At 45.8% G+C, this 15691-nt stretch overlaps 5 protein-coding genes across 5 annotated transcripts; 2 read left to right on the top strand and 3 right to left on the bottom strand.

The window, feature by feature from the left end:
* Positions 1-366: 366 nt before the first annotated feature.
* On the bottom strand, positions 367-2081 carry BDCG_01236 (3-demethylubiquinone-9 3-methyltransferase). The gene is made up of 2 exons (XM_045416741.1): positions 1898-2081; positions 367-1746 (listed from the first exon to the last, which is right to left on the bottom strand). The coding sequence occupies exon 2, from the start codon at positions 1005-1007 to the stop codon at positions 537-539; it is 471 nt and encodes a 156-aa protein (XP_045272396.1). The 5' UTR covers positions 1008-1746; positions 1898-2081; the 3' UTR covers positions 367-536.
* A 387-nt stretch (positions 2082-2468) lies between these two features.
* BDCG_01235 (mannosyl-oligosaccharide alpha-1,2-mannosidase) lies at positions 2469-5071 on the top strand. The gene is made up of 3 exons (XM_045416740.1): positions 2469-3838; positions 3906-4399; positions 4491-5071. The coding sequence occupies exons 1-3, from the start codon at positions 2864-2866 to the stop codon at positions 4783-4785; spliced, it is 1764 nt and encodes a 587-aa protein (XP_045272395.1). The 5' UTR covers positions 2469-2863; the 3' UTR covers positions 4786-5071.
* Positions 5072-5641: 570 nt separating this feature from the next.
* Positions 5642-6576, bottom strand: BDCG_01234 (uncharacterized protein; the record flags this gene model as incomplete). Its single annotated transcript, XM_045416739.1, has 3 exons — positions 5642-6102; positions 6342-6494; positions 6558-6576. 3 exons carry the CDS (start codon positions 6574-6576, stop codon positions 5900-5902), a joined length of 375 nt encoding a protein of 124 aa, XP_045272394.1. The 3' UTR covers positions 5642-5899.
* A 970-nt stretch (positions 6577-7546) lies between these two features.
* BDCG_01233 (SacI domain-containing protein) lies at positions 7547-12550 on the top strand. Its single transcript, XM_045416738.1, has one exon. The coding sequence runs from the start codon at positions 7666-7668 to the stop codon at positions 10657-10659; it is 2994 nt and encodes a 997-aa protein (XP_045272393.1). The 5' UTR covers positions 7547-7665; the 3' UTR covers positions 10660-12550.
* On the bottom strand, positions 10909-15406 carry BDCG_16304 (uncharacterized protein; the record flags this gene model as incomplete). The annotated part of the gene is made up of 7 exons (XM_045425553.1): positions 10909-11958; positions 12114-12589; positions 12652-12823; positions 12915-13046; positions 13407-13615; positions 13685-14245; positions 14308-15406. The coding sequence occupies 7 exons, from the start codon at positions 15404-15406 to the stop codon at positions 10909-10911; spliced, it is 3699 nt and encodes a 1232-aa protein (XP_045279499.1).
* Positions 15407-15691: the final 285 nt, after the last annotated feature.

Below are 15691 nucleotides of genomic sequence, written 5' to 3'. Positions count from 1 at the left end.
GGGGTAACCGGTGCCGAAGCTTATCGGACTTCGGGATTGAGATGGGAGACGTTCCGGTCACTTTCAAGCAATCCAAAATGTACTGCACTAGGGATTTCATGAGTGGTACCCCGAAGGTACCTACGAAATATGCCAGGAGACATCAGGAGGGGATACTTTCCAACTGAATCACGATTGCTATGCGGAAAACAAGGCTACGACAACTCTGGATAAAAAAAGAGGACCAAAAACTCTTTCATTTCAAATTTGAAAACTCTCCTTCGATCAAAAAAAAAAAAAAAATAAATAAATAAATAAATGAAAAAAAATAAATGAAAAGAAAATGAAAAATGAAATGAAAAATGAAATGAAAAATGAAAAAATGAAAAATGAGAAAAAAAAGAAAAAAAAGAAAAAGGTGGTTTGAAAACTATGGGCGGGGTAAGCCAAAACATACTATGTAACAGCTCCCTGTAGACTGCTCTCTTGTCCCTTGCTAATATATATATATATATATATATGTTGTTCCATCATCGTGAGGGGCGACCTCAATCACCTCAATCACCTCCATCAAACGCCTTCTTCAACGTCGCAATATCAAACTTGATGCTGTTCAACATCGCATCCGTAACCCTCTTTGCCTTCTCCTTGTCGGAATCTCCCATCATCTCCATCAAGCATTTCGGAACAATCTGCCATGAGACGCCAAATTTATCGGTGACCCAACCACACTGTGACTCTTTGCCGCCATCCACGAGCAACGCCGCCCACAAACGGTCAACCTCGTCCTGATCCTCGCAAATGGTGAAAAGGGACGCTGCCGGGGAGAGGGTGAAATAAGTGCCGCCATTCAGGAGAGATATCTCCTGGCCGTCGAGAACGAGTGTGACCAGAGTATCGAAGCTGCTGACTATGCGAGAATTTTTAAAGAGGGAGACGTAGAACTCGGCTGCCTTGATGGCGTCTTTCTCGAACCAGAGACATGTGTGAATTTTGTGCGAGGGAACGGTGAAAGTTGGGAGGGACATGGTGGTCAGAGGAAGGAGTAAAGGTTTTTTTCTTTGGTGTTGGGTGGATAAATTTCCAATTGATCAATTTTGACCCCGAGAGTTTAGATTATGGTATGCTCATATTGTTCCTGCGGAGCTCCAGAGATTGAGATGCGCTTGGGGTGGGAAAGGAAGGATCTTTTTATGTCCTGGCTACGTCGCATCAACCTTCCCCTCTTCATCCCATCGACCAACGCTATCTGAAGCTTGTAGATGTGACTCATTGACCCTTGAACAACCCTGGAAGAGTTGATTCTGTGGGATGCAAACCCCTTGATGCTCAAATCCGGTCGAACAAGCCGACAATACGAAATCATTTCAGGCAGCAATCACGTGTTTTCAGGCCCACTGGATCTTTAACGCCCATTCCCATACACATCTCACCAAACACCCCCTCATCCATTTGGTTTTCAGGAGGGGAAATGCGTTTGCAGGCTGATCATATATCGGAGTTCGGGTCAATTCAAATTGGGACCCTGTCTTCTTTGAAGCGTACGGCCGTTATTTGTCTTGGGAGTTCAGTTCCGACTGCTCTGCGAACTTGTATCCGGGGATAATAAAATTTTGGACGCGCTCCGCTGGAATAAACAGGAACCCATCTCCTATCTGAAATTAATGAAGAACATCTTTAAGAACATCACGTTGTGGTCCCTATGCCCTTTGAATGGAGCCCCATGTCGAGTAAGTTATTTCCAAAGCGTGTTAAAATCTACGTCTACTATAACCGGGCGGTATTTTAACTTAGCAGCTTCCTGAATGAACTGCGATTTTGGAGGGGAGGCGGGATCACCTAATTGGCATTTGAAGGGTATCTTCTTCATATAGTGAAGCGTTCTTGCGTTTATATCGAACAATGAGAACTAACTCACCTTGCTACCCTTCATCCTGCTTGCTTGCCCGATATATGACACAGCCGATATGAATGAATAGGCGGCCGGTGTCCGGCGGCGCTTGCCCAAGAACAAAAGCGCATTTTTGCAAAAACTTTGGCTTCCTGTGGGTCATGCTGCATTTATATGATTTTTAACCGATTTATAAATAATATTTCGTCCCCTTTGTTGCTTCAATTTCCCCAGAAAATGGATTGCTTGGAAAAACTTGGCAGCACCAGAGACATTCACACGCGTGGAGCAAAACTGGGCCCAAAAAATTGCTGGTCCACTGATATGCAAGCTAACTTGACACAAGCTTGCTAAGGCGAGCCAAGCGGCCCCACAGGGCCCACCGCTGGGCAAGAAGACCCAACATAGAAGCCCCGAGCAGCGCCTGGACGGCCTGGAACCCCGTTAGCCGGACGCCTAATCCTTGGGGCTGCTCGCGCAGCTGCCGCCCTAGCCAAGCTTACGTCACTGCCAACCAGGGGCAGCCCCCCCCCCCTGGAAACATTTTTGCCGCCAATCGGGGAGACTTAAGCAATACCCAGGCAAACATCATGGCTATTTTTGTGGCTCTGGAACAAGATCAAACATGAGCTAAGACAGAATAATGGGTCTGTAGTGGAACTTGGGAGCCCTGAGTTTTCCTGAAATGCAAAGAAGACCAATCCCATCCCGTCGAAGCAATGCCCGATTGGCCTGGATCCTAGCAAGCTTGAGTTTCTTTGGAGCCTTGAGAACGAGCATGGAAGAAGCAGATGAATTGTAAATTTTTGGAACCCCAGATTTCACGAGCAATGGCATTTCTCTTCGGTTGCAATTGCAATCTTTTCTTCTCATCTTCTTACTCCTTCCTTTAACCTGTGCGATGATACTCAGGGCAATCGTTTCGTCGTCGTTGCCGCTCTTTTCTTTTCGGTCTTTTCATTTTGAATAATACACTCCTTTCAACATTCTGCAATGGCTTGGATTCGACGATGGGTCATCACCCTAATTTTCACTTTTGTTTTCCTATTCACTTTGCTTCACATAAATAATCTTTCATCGCCCGACTCGACGTCCTCTGTCTCCTCACCACCCGCAAGACGAAAACAGAAAGTTGTTCACAATTGGTTCAGGCGGCATGTCATCAAATACCCTGTGACGTCTATGGTCCCTCTTCCAACCACGAAACCCGTACCAATTCCAAAAATCCAATTTGAATTTGGAAATGAGGATCCAAATTCCAAGGCAATTAGAGAATCTCGCCGGGATTTAGTAAAAAAGGCATTCCTCCATACATGGAAAGGATATAAGGAATATGCCTGGTTGAAGGATGAGCTTGCACCCGTTAACGGTGGGGCGAGGAATCCATACGGTGGGTGGGGTGCAACGTTAGTTGATACGCTGGATACGTTGTGGCTCATGGGCTTGGAGAAGGAATTCAAGGAGGCTGTTGCGGCAGTTAAGCACATTGACTTCTCGTCTAGTAACATGTTAATGCTAAATGTGTTTGAAACGAATATTCGGTATTTGGGTGGATTTCTAGCAGCCTACGATCTTTCAGAGGGAGCTTATCCGGTCCTTTTGCAAAAAGCGGTAGAAGTAGGAGATCTTCTATACATTGCATTCGATACTCCGAATCGAATGCCCGTTCTCCGTTGGTACTGGCCTGGGGCAAGGGATGGTGATAACCAGGAGTCAAGCACGCTAAATAATCTTGCTGAACTCGGGTCATTATCCCTCGAATTCACAAGGCTATCGCAGATTACCGGGGACCACAAGTACTATGATGCCATCCATCGGATCACAAATATACTTCAGGAGCACCAGTTTAACACAAACATTCCTGGATTATGGCCGCTATCTGTCGATACTCAAACTCCCTCATTTACTAGGGATCGTCGATTCACTTTTGGTAGCATGGCAGATTCTCTGTATGAGTATCTACCGAAAGTACGAAACTCAAATACCGATGCATCTGCCCTTCCATGATCTGGTGGCTAATAATGCATCAATTTAGGAATATATCTTACTCGGTGGCCGGAACCAGCAGTACAAAGACATGTACGAAAAAGCCATCGAAGTGGCCAAGAAACACATTTTTTTCCGGCCCATGACCAAAGACAGTGATGACATCCTGATTTCCGGAACTGCATATATTGGAGGAACAACAATGGTCACACTCAGACCCGAAGGACAACACCTTACGTGCTTTGTAGGGGGTATGGTTGCCCTTGGTGCTAAGGTCTTCAATCGCCCTGAGGAACTCGAGATCGCCAGAAAACTCGCAGAAGGTTGTATCTGGGCATACAAAGCCACTCCCAGTGGGGTAATGCCAGAGACGTTCGAGGTAGTCCCCTGTGAGGACCAGGCGGATTGCAAGTGGCGACCGGAGTCGTGGTTTATTGGTGAAATTCATGACGGGGCTTCAGACAGCGACTACGAGCGCATGGGCCGGGAACAGGGGAAGGTTGCCGGATTTTCCACAATTATCCAAAGGGGATATTCTTTAAGGTATTTATTTTATTTTATTTATTGCTCCTCCCGCCCCTTCCCTATTAAAATATCAAGGACCCTGCCGATTTTAACACACCATACAAAACAGGCCCGAGGCTATCGAATCCGTCTTCATCCTCTACCGCATCACTGGCGACAGGAGCCTCCAAGACAAAGGTTGGGAAATGTTCTCTGCCATCGAGAAGCATGCGAAGACGGAGTTCGCTTACGGCGGTCTGGATGATGTCACGTCGCCAAAACCGAGGGTGGAGAATGAGATGGAGTCGTTCTGGACTGGGGAGACGTTGAAATATTTTTATCTTCTGTTTAGCGAGCCGGATCTCGCGAGTTTGGACAAGTATGTTTTTAATACGGAGGCGCATCCGTTTTTGATGGATTGGTAAATAGATGAGGCTTGTTGGTTGGTTTGGTTTGTTTGGAGAATATGGGTGTTAAATTATAGAAAGTCGCATGCATAGAGTGGTCTAAAGGATAGATGGTATGTATACTGCAACAAGGGGTGGGTGCTTTTTGCATTTTGAGGCTGGAATCGTTATTTTCCTTAGGTTTGTATTATTATTGTGGGACTAGATCAGGCGTTTCGAGAATATATTGACTTCTATACCTAGGTAGCTATCCCAAGTGTCATCTTGTAGTTTTTTCTTTTCTTTTTCTTTATTTCCTTCCTGGATATCAGCATATGTGGATAACGTAGCATCATCATTTGAGAGGAACGGGGAAGGCATCATTAGAAATAACCTGAGCCATCATATCTTGTTTTAACTTGTCGACATTTGATCCTACAGGATGGGCAGGGGGGCAGGGAAATTTGAAAACTTAGTTTAATCATGATGACAGTCCCTGAACTGCGGGACGTCTGTGAATGCTAGATCGACACCTGCAGCAACAACGCGCGAGCTAGAAGACCAGTGGGGGAGAGTACCACGACCACAACTAAGCGGCGGCATATTCGTTTTTTATCTTTGTCACATTCATGACTTTCAGCGTGCCGTCCGCGATACTTTTCCGAAATAAACGAGTAGGCAAGATGCAGTAATCGCCTATCAACCCTGGGCAGTATGTCTTTCACTTTCCACTATGAGATGTTCGGGGGAATCCGCTGTAGGTAACCAGCAACTTAACCATGCCAATAAGGAAGCAACCCGCGTACATATGGGCTTAAGGGCAGCCGCTGGGAGACACAGTTCAGGATCTTGCTCTTGGTTCCCTCAGGAGTTTTGGTAACACCCAAATTTTTGTGGCTAACTTCTGGCCGGAGCATATGGGAAAATAGGTTGCATCTCTGCATGACGAAGGTCTCAAATGAACCTAGCCCTGACCAACCTTACCCTGTGGCACCATCGAGAGGTGTCACGGCACTCTGCTAACCGAACAGACATATCTCTCGGTTGGTCGAATGAGGGGTTGCTTGCCGTTCTAGTAGACATTTGTTTGGAATGATGCACAAATCTTCTTCCATGCCGATCAAATCCTATTTCCAGGGACGTATCAGAAACATTAGTTTCTGTTCTTAGCGGCTGCCTTGTCGTACCGTTCTCCACGAACAATCGTAGATAGAGGGCGATCCACAGCATCGTCAACAATTGAAACCCATTGCTTAATCAAACAAGGGATACCTTTCCCACGGACGCGGCATATGAAGCTGGCACCTCCATTAGAATTTCGCACGAGCCCAAGAATGTTGACAACAGTGAGACACCCTGTTCAGCCACCATCACCAAGACAATATATTTGCTCCCATATTCCGGTCGACACTCTGTTGTGCAGACTTCGTAGCATTTTCTCTGACTGTGGGCCATTCGCCCAGCCATACATTGCTAGTTCAATGTTTCGGGATGTAATATGTCCAATGTGTCTGAAATAAAACAATATGAGAGTACCTAGAACGTCAAGGCAAGGGGTTCCCGCGCGATTTTGAGATTCAGATATCATTAGATACCTTGGATTGTAGCAGCCATTCGTAGCTCCATACTAGCGGCGAACCTCGCCAAACTCCTCAGCATCAAACCCCACAGGTAGAAATAGATATCTGAAAAACTGAGCACCTGTTTGTCCTCTGTCACATCGACTCCTTCAAATTCAACAGAAGTAGCTACAAGAAGAAGAGCTATAATGAGTAGTGATTTGTTATGTAAACAATGACTTGAGGGCTTACCATTTGTCAGTCTTCTCATTGTGGATAAGATTCTGAGCCTGCAATCCCAAGGACGTCCGTGAAAGCTAAATAGCTCACTATAAGTAGTCATGACTAGTAAGTAAAGGTCCAAATAGTAAAGGGCTGCTACTTATGTCAGACTCCTTTCAAATGAAGCTCTGACCACATTGCGCTTCCAGAGAGGGTAGCTCCAGAAATCAGTCAGTGAGACACCTGGGAGTTCATCACAATAAACATCAGATAGCCATTTGACAGGCATTTTAGGCCCATCTTGCCATGAGCTCACAACATTGAGCAGCTTGGGGATCACTGTGCATTTCTTCTTGTTGAAGCGAGTGTGGGAGTGCAGCTCATTACATGTCCAGCCTGCTAGCACTGTTTCTGCTAGCTGAGTGCAAACTCCTGAGTTGAAACTAGGCAGGAACTCTGGGGGTACTCTATGGGCAAGATTTATTCCAGTTTGCTGATATATGTAGACATGTGTATCCTTAGTGTATTTGTACTTTGACAAACACCCGTCTCCTGTTCTATCTGCCCTGGAAAATCTCCTTGTAGTGATAGACAGCCTGGGCCTCGGCTTTGCCTCTGTGGATGCTGGGGAGTGAGGGCAGCAGAGTTGACTTCTCAGTGATTTTCTCATTGATGCGCCAGACATGGCAGTGCAGCTTGAAATTGTCCCCCAGATTGCCTATCTAGATGTTGGGGAAGTTGACGCGACCCATGTTAAGGAATAGAAAAACAACTTGACAGCGGCATACTCAGGAGTAGCAATCTTGCGGCGAAAATAGAACCTACAATGAATCAAAAGGATGGGCGTTTAGTTTGATCTTGCAGTAATGTACATACAAATACATAGTTACATACATCTCCCACCGAGCATACCAGCATAGCATAGCACACTACACTCCAACAAAATATGATATCACGTGATAGTTAACTAGTTAACTAATTGCTCTCTGTCCAAGGGGAAACGTATGACGTAACGCCATCAACGTCGCGCTATCCTATCGAGATAAGGGACTTTTTGAACATACACTTGACCAAGGTCCCATCCAAGGTAACTCGTCTTGCCCTTTATTTTGGCCATACCGCATGTTTTCTAGTTTCAATGGAGAGTTTCGATAATGTGACGCGACCCCTCAAAACACTTATCGAAAGTGAGGAGCAGGGCTCACTGGATGCAACTATTCCTGAGCCAGCACGACCAGCATCTTGTGATATCAATATCAAAGATACGAAGCTAAATGGCACTACGACCCCATTCGAGGAGCAGTCAGTTACCCGCGGCCTTGCCAACCATGTGCCAATATTTGACGAGGGTACGGAGGCTGGAGATGAGGAGCCAAATGTCGCCGAATCCTTTGAACGGACGTCTTCCCCTTCCACTGGGGCCCAGAGAAGTCGGCATTTCCTCGATGGGAAGATAGGAGATGACTGGGTCTCCAGAATGCACAAGTTCTCGCTATATGAGACTTCAACGCGGTATTACATGGTGGGCATGGATTTGTTGGAGCAACGTTTCCGGATTCTAAAGATCGAGCGCACTTCTGAGCTGGACGATCTCAACATCTCAGAAGACGATACCGTTTACACCAAAAGTGAAATGAATGAGCTCCTAGATGCGGTTGATGATGGAAACAAAAGCTCTGGTGGCTTAAAGCTTAGATGCAGTTCCTGGGGCCTACTAGGTTTCATTAAATTTACTGGGCCATACTACATGCTTCTGGTCACGAGAAGAAGTCAAGTTGCAATGATTGGCGGACACTATATCTACCAGATTGACGGCACAGAACTTGTACCATTAACCTCTACAGCATCAGCCCGAACTAAATCTGAAAAAAATGCTGAGGAGGCAAGATTCATTGCCATTATGAATAATGTCGATTTAACACGATCCTTTTACTTCAGTTACTCTTATAACATCACTCGAACGCTGCAACGAAATATTTCTTACGAACGAGAGAAACTACAAAGAGGAAGTTCTGACGGTCGCGACGTTGATCACAATCCAATGTTTGTTTGGAATTATTACATGTTGGAACCTGTGGTTTCCCTTTTTAAGAATGCGTTTGACTGGTGCCTCCCGATCATACACGGATATGTTGATCAGTCGATGATATCCGTCTATGGAAGACTAGTATATGTAACCATAATTGCCCGCCGGTCTAGATTCTTTGCAGGGGCACGATTTCTGAAGCGCGGCGCAAACGATCTTGGTTACGTCGCCAACGATGTTGAAACCGAACAGATTGTCTCCGAAATGTTGACCACCTCCTTTCATTCTCCTGGACCAAAGCTTTACGCAAATCCTCAGTACACTTCGTATGTACAACACCGTGGTAGTATTCCATTGCATTGGACGCAGGACAGTACAGGGGTCAGCCCGAAGCCCGATATTGAGCTGAATCTTGTTGACCCGTTCTATTCGGCTGCTGCTCTTCATTTCAATAACCTGTTCGAACGATATGGCGCACCCGTGTACGTCTTGAACCTTATCAAAGCCAGGGAGAGAGTCCCACGGGAATCCAAATTGCTAACGGAGTTTACGAATGCCATTACCTACCTAAATCAATTTCTGCCTGAAGATAAGAAAATTCTTTACAAAGCTTGGGACATGAGTCGAGCGTCAAAGAGTCGTGATCAAGATGTCATCGGCACGTTAGAGGACATCGCTGAGGATATAATACCAAAGACAGGGTTTTTCCGCAACGGCAAGGATGCTGAATCCGGGTTGCAGTTACAAAATGGCATTGCAAGAACAAATTGTATCGACTGCCTTGACCGAACGAATGCCGCCCAGTTTGTCATTGGTAAGCGGGCGCTGGGATATCAACTCCATGCCTTGGGGATTATCGACGAAGTATCCGTCGAGTATGACACCGATGCGATGAACTTGTTCACTACCATGTGGCATCATCATGGCGATACAATAGCAGTTCAATATGGTGGATCACACCTCGTGAACACCATGGCGACCTATAGAAAAATCAACCAGTGGACGAGCCATTCCAGAGATATGGTTGAAAGCTTTAAACGATATTATAACAATTCCTTTCTCGATGCGCAGCGCCAGGAAGCGTACAACTTATTCCTAGGGAACTACATATTTTCCCACGGCCAGCCCATGTTGTGGGAACTTGCCACGGATTATTATCTCCATCATTCGGATCCACGAGTACGGTCGAACAACTATAATTATATAAACTGGTTCAATCCAGAATACTTGAAACCTCACCAAACACCGTCAGCCGTGGTTCCAAAAGGTGTAAAGAATCCCCAGGTCAACAACTACGACGACTACTGGCTAGAATACTACCGTCCGTTGGCCGTGTCTTCCTTTTCCAAAATCTTCTCAAACAAGATGAAATCAACAATACGTTATCTTCCTTTCCGATCGATCCAAGGGGTTCAGTACAACTTCAGTCCATTTGTCGTGCGTGTGGTTAACGAACCCGATGGTCGTGAGAAGAAACCATCCCGCCGAAAAGGCGTCACCATCCAAGAACCATCAGATATCCAAAGCGAAGACGCACGCTCCATGAACTCCTTCGTCGACTCATCAGCTGTCTCTAAACCTATCCAGAACTGGCTCCAGCAACCTCCCTCTGCCGAGAAACACCCGCCCCAGACCGGTATCATGAAAGCACCCCGTTTCGAAACTTCCGACAGCCCAGAAACCTATATGGCCAACAACTCACATGCTCCTAGTAAAGCACAACTCATCCAATGGAGTCTGGACGAGCTAGTCTACGAATCACTCCACCCATCAGTCTCCGCTGTGGAGGCAGAAGAGTACGAACGCTACATCAATCACCCTCTCAAAGTCCCCCTTGTCGTGACCTCAGAGGACACGCTGGCTGCCGCTTCGCTGGCGGAGCGTGGATCAAACCTTGACCTTTTCGAATATGCCAATAAATTCACACTCGACGATGCTAACTTGGACTTATTAGCGGAGGATAATTTGCCAGACTATCTTGAGTTTGTCAATGTGAGTGAGGAAGGATTGACAGTCATAGCAGAGGACCACGATAAGAAAAGGTACAAGCGTTATCGGCAGTGGTTGAGAGGAAAGAGCCTGTTCAAGCAGCGAGTTGATTCGTGATACGTAGTTCTTTGTCTCAGCTCATGGTTATGAGGGTGCGCTGTCTGTACTGTGGCGTACATTTCTCTCTTGCGTTTTCATCGTTTAACTAATTGGATAATATCCCATGACGATACATTTATACCCTACACTTGTTGATCTTGGAGGACATAGGTGTTAGACTCCATAGCTTCAAAAATTTAATATTGTTTTAACGAAAGGAAAATTGTTGAGACAAATATCACGCAATTGTCGGAGCGAAGTGAATTGTTACCCCTCTTTGCTATCAAAATACTCATTATCGATCAGCAGACCACTCAACCTCGTATCCCCTTGAACCAACTTTCCAAATTCACTATCAACATCAATAACTTGTCCCTTCCCTCCCTTGTCTCCACCCTGTTCTCCTATTTCATTACCAGTCTCCTCCATAGCCGGACCCACGCACTCCTCGATCGCAATCCTTACTACTGCAACTACGACCTTAAGCCCACCCTGTAGCTGAAGTAACTCTGCCTTCTGTCCACTGCCATTGTCGCCCCCAGTGCCTATCCCTATATCTACCAAACCATCACAGATATGCAACCAACAGGCACACAACCCGCCTAGTATCTCTGCCCGCCACCTCCAAATTCTCGGCCATGCGTTCAAGACTAGCATTCTTGTCGCTTCAACCGCCGCAGCAAGAAGTGGCGGGAATACTGTTCCAAACGGGTTGGACAATGTGGCTGAAATCATCGGAACGAGATCTTGGAGATGCTTGGTGGTGTGGATACCTAACTCCGAGAGGACCGGTGGGAGCTGGAAGAGAAGGAGGGTAGAGAGGCGGGGATATGGATACGAGGATATTGAGGTGTTTTCAATCGGGCGAGGGTTGCTGGTGTGGTGATAAGAGTGAAGGATGCCGTGGCGCAGGAGGTTAGTGAGAGATTCCACACGCTTTTGAGATTCGGAATCTAGTTTCGGTCTGGATTGGGTGGGTCTTAGTGGTGTTGATGTAGGTTGGAGTAGGGGTGAAGGGAAACGAGTGCGGATTACGGCGTGAAGTGCTGGGTAGGCATATTGGAGAAGATGAATGGATTCAGGCTCAGGTGTGATTGTAGGAAGGGAGAGCAGGCAAGGGTTAAGAGCGTCTTGGAATACTGAATCCAGGTTTGTGCGCTGGAGTATATCTGAGTTTGACTGTTCAAGGGGAGCTAGGAATTTCGACAGCAACTCGCAGCCCTTGGCCTTGAATGAGAGGGTTTCGTCATCTATTAAGGATAGGATTGCTGGGACAAGGAGAGGGAATTGCGATTCAAGTGCGAGTTTGTCAGATGGCTAATAGGGTGGATTCTCTCTATTAGTATATCTCATCTCCATTGAAATTTTAGAAGCATATTAGAAACATTTATCTGTTGTTACAGCGAGCTGGCAGTGGATTTCCATTGTTTTAGTGTCAGGGGTACCGTAGAAAATAGTAACTGTCAACGTACCGAATATCTTCCAATAACCCAAGAAAGTACCGTAATCAGGTACACATCTCTAAGCTTCCACGGCTTGGACTCTGGGTCAAAAATGCTCGGGTCAAATCTTGGTTGTGGAAGAGGGTGGACATTTTTTCTGCCTGCAGCTGTCACCGCGGGCGTCTTCGTCTTCGAAAACAATGGCTTTATTTTCTTTCTAAGAATATCTTCCTGAATAGCAGCCAACTCTCCTCTCGTCCCTGAGCCAAGGCATGACTCATAGTTTTGAAGAATAGTTGAGGACTCATTGAATGCACGCTCCGTCGTCCAAGGGTCCTTCCTGCACGTGAAGGCGGCTAGGGAGGCGATGACATCAATTGCATCCTCGTCTTCAAGGTTTTCGATAGGGCTAATCAAATTGAGAAGTCCTAAAACCGATACTCCAACACTTGATTTTAGTCGGGCCAATTTGTATGTTCCGGGTTGTGAGCGTTTTGAGTCTTCGTCTACTCAACGGTGATTAGCGAAAATACATTTATTCTCCCAAAGATGTTTAAATCAAACTCACTATCGGCAAGCTGCGCGTTTTCCCATAAAACAGTAACATCTTCATTTGGTAGCACAGCGCGGGCAGTCCAGAATGTCAGGAATCTTGCCGCTTCTCGATCTTCCCTTTGTAATAAACCGGGCTGCCTGGTAGCCCTCAAGACTGCCTCCACGAGGAGAAGATCTTCGCATTGCTAGCAGAATAATATTAGTAACGAACGAACTTGTGTATGCTCTCTGTGGCATTCGCCTTAATAACTTTAAACATGCCTTTTCAGTAGTGACAGAGGGTTCATTTGCACTGATCTCGGACCACAGGTCAGGCAGGCTTATATCAGACTCAATCTGAGATGTATCAAGATGATAGTTGGCTTTGTCGTCCACGGCTTTCAAGCTTTTGCAAGCTGCTATCCTATACTGGTGCATGAGGGCGAATTATTGCCACATGGAGTACACATCAATTTCCTTAAATCAATTAATGGTGCCAGTGTTTGTATTATTGGAGCCGGCAAATATAGTACTTGTACAGTATGCAGTAGACTTTAAATTCACTAGTAAACTCATTGGTGTAGTTAGGTGTGTGGAAGCTAGCTTTGTCATCAAAAACCCTAACTCGACTCTAGGTATCCAACAACCGCCCTACAATATGATAAATAAATGGATTGTACTGTAGTTACTATACCCCGCATATTCATTATCAACCTGCTTTCAGATTGTCTACTTCTATTTCCCCATTGTTTTGCTATTTAGTCCTAACTCATCTTTCCTTCTAAGAACCTCATTAATTGCGGCCTCCTTACTTGCTTCGTCGGGGTTGCGAAGCTGCCATTCGATAACCATATCCACGGCCTTGGACATCCAAGGTCCCGTCTTCACGCCGAGAGCGTTGATGATGTCGCGTCCGTTGATAGGTGATCGTAATGAGCACACGTCGAGAAGATTAGTATTTTCAATGTATGAAAGCAACTTTTCATAATTGTGAAATACTATCGAAAAAAACGTACCATTAGCTATAGCCTTGTAAAATATGACGACAATCTTGCGAAAAGACTTACCATGATCAGCTTCTTGTCCCCGCATAACTTCAAGGAGCATAGCAAGAACAAAACATAATCGCCAGTCATGAGACAGGGTGCGGATGAAGAGTCCAATTTTCACGCGGGTCTCAGAAGGCGTATCGGCGATCTCATTCTTAAGAAAAGATGATTTGATATCCCAGATCGTCTGATAATTCTTGGAGGCTGCAGAGATAATACTGGCAGCCTTGTTGTCTGCACGAAGGCTATCTCTAGCGACAGTTGTAGCGCGTGGTACTGTAGGCTTTGAGGGTTTTGGTGGTACTGGGTCCGCAATAGTGACCCACGGGGCAAGCGCAGTGAGAAACCAAGCAAAATATCTCTCATTCTCATCGCGGATAAGCGTATCTCGGACATATTCTCGCGTTTTCTGCGATTCATCAATATTTCCAGTCGATTCGCTTAACAAAAGCGTAAGGGCATTATAGCCTCGTTCCCAGGATGATGTATCAACTCCGGCATTATCCCGATGATTAGCAAAAATAGTATCATATAGACCAAGTCGGTTGATCCGCTGCAAAGCGGTTAAGGGGTCGGGTCCTAAAAAGGTGTTCAATTAGCCGCATGTAAATAACATGGGATTAGGTCCTGGGAAACCATACCTCGTAGAGTTTTCTCCATCTCAACACCAATTCTTTCTTGCGTAATTTTTGCTTTTAGAGCCGCTTTTATATCCTCAATTTTCATAGCCTCTTCTGTGTCGCTGTCGATACTGTAACCCAGTCTGCTTGCGAAGCGTATCAACCGTAGAACTCGGAGTGGATCATCTTTAAAAGTTTGGAAGGGAGCCATCGGTGTACGTATAATTTTATTTTCCAAATCTTGTAACCCCTTTCCTGTGAAATCTTCAATCATGTCTGTATGTATGTTGTAAAATAATGCATTCACAGTAGCATCCCGACGAAGTGCATCCTCCTCTGGGGTGCCTATTTCGATCTGTGGATTGCGGCTATCATCAGTATATGTCTCTTTCCGCAGATTTACCAGATCAACTTCCAGGCCGAATATTTTCGTAGTGGCAGTTTCAAGGTGCTTCGATTTTTCGGGATTCTTCTCAATCTTATGGATTCTGATGCAATCAATAATAGACGGGTCAGAGTGAAACGCCTTGTATTTTTCGAGGTTTCCCGGGGTGTCCAGATACTCTTTCAACCCCTCCCCGAATCTTTCCCCCGTAATGCAGTTTATTGCTACATCAATGTCATGACTATCAACACCGAGAAGCTTGTCGCGCACCCATCCTCCAGCGAACCGTAAAACCAGTGGCTCGACGTCTGTTGGCAACGCTTGGGTATCTTCCTTGTCTCGTTGCTGAATAAACTCCACCGCATCAAGGAGACATAATCGCAAAGTCTGTTCGATGGGCGTAAGTGTTATTCGGGGAACGGTCGACGAGGTAGTCGAGTCTTTGGTCATGGCTCTCTGGGTGTCCTCCTTTACAAAGGCCCCTAAAATTCGTCTCCGCTTGCTAGGTCGTTCTTCAGGAGAGAGGCTTGATTTCTCTCGAAATGACATAGGATTCCGGAGTGGTTGTGTTAGACAGCGTAATTTTTGGAAGAAGCCCACAGATTTGGTTCCTGTCCAGCTTATGGAAGGTTGATTATAACGCCCGATGATGTGTCTGGTTGCGGAATGAGTCAATAGCGTCCGGCGAGTGGGCTGGGCGCAAGGAAGGATTGCTTGTGCTAAACGAGCAGTCATCTGGGAACGGACCGATTAACGAGCGCATAGGGGTCTGTCATAATGGCGAGTAGTTAAAAGTATTTGGGAGATGGTATATTTAACGCGTTTGTTGTGGATTACTTCCAAAAATTTTGGTTGTTGGTTTCGTTGTGGAAAGGAAAGCCACGTTAAATATTTATTTGAGCTAAATATTTAAATAAATATTTACGAGGAGTGATCTTTTTCTTTTCTGGCTTCCGCGCCTCTAGCTCTATTTAACCAAACGACAGCAGCAACGACAACCCCTCCCCCAACAGCACACAC

The sequence above is a fragment of the Blastomyces dermatitidis genome, assembly GCF_000003525.1.
Source record: "Blastomyces dermatitidis ER-3 genomic scaffold supercont1.1, whole genome shotgun sequence".
NCBI lineage: Eukaryota > Fungi > Ascomycota > Eurotiomycetes > Onygenales > Ajellomycetaceae > Blastomyces > Blastomyces dermatitidis.
Note: the sequence above shows the minus strand (reverse complement) of the source record. Positions and strands in the feature narration are given on the sequence as shown.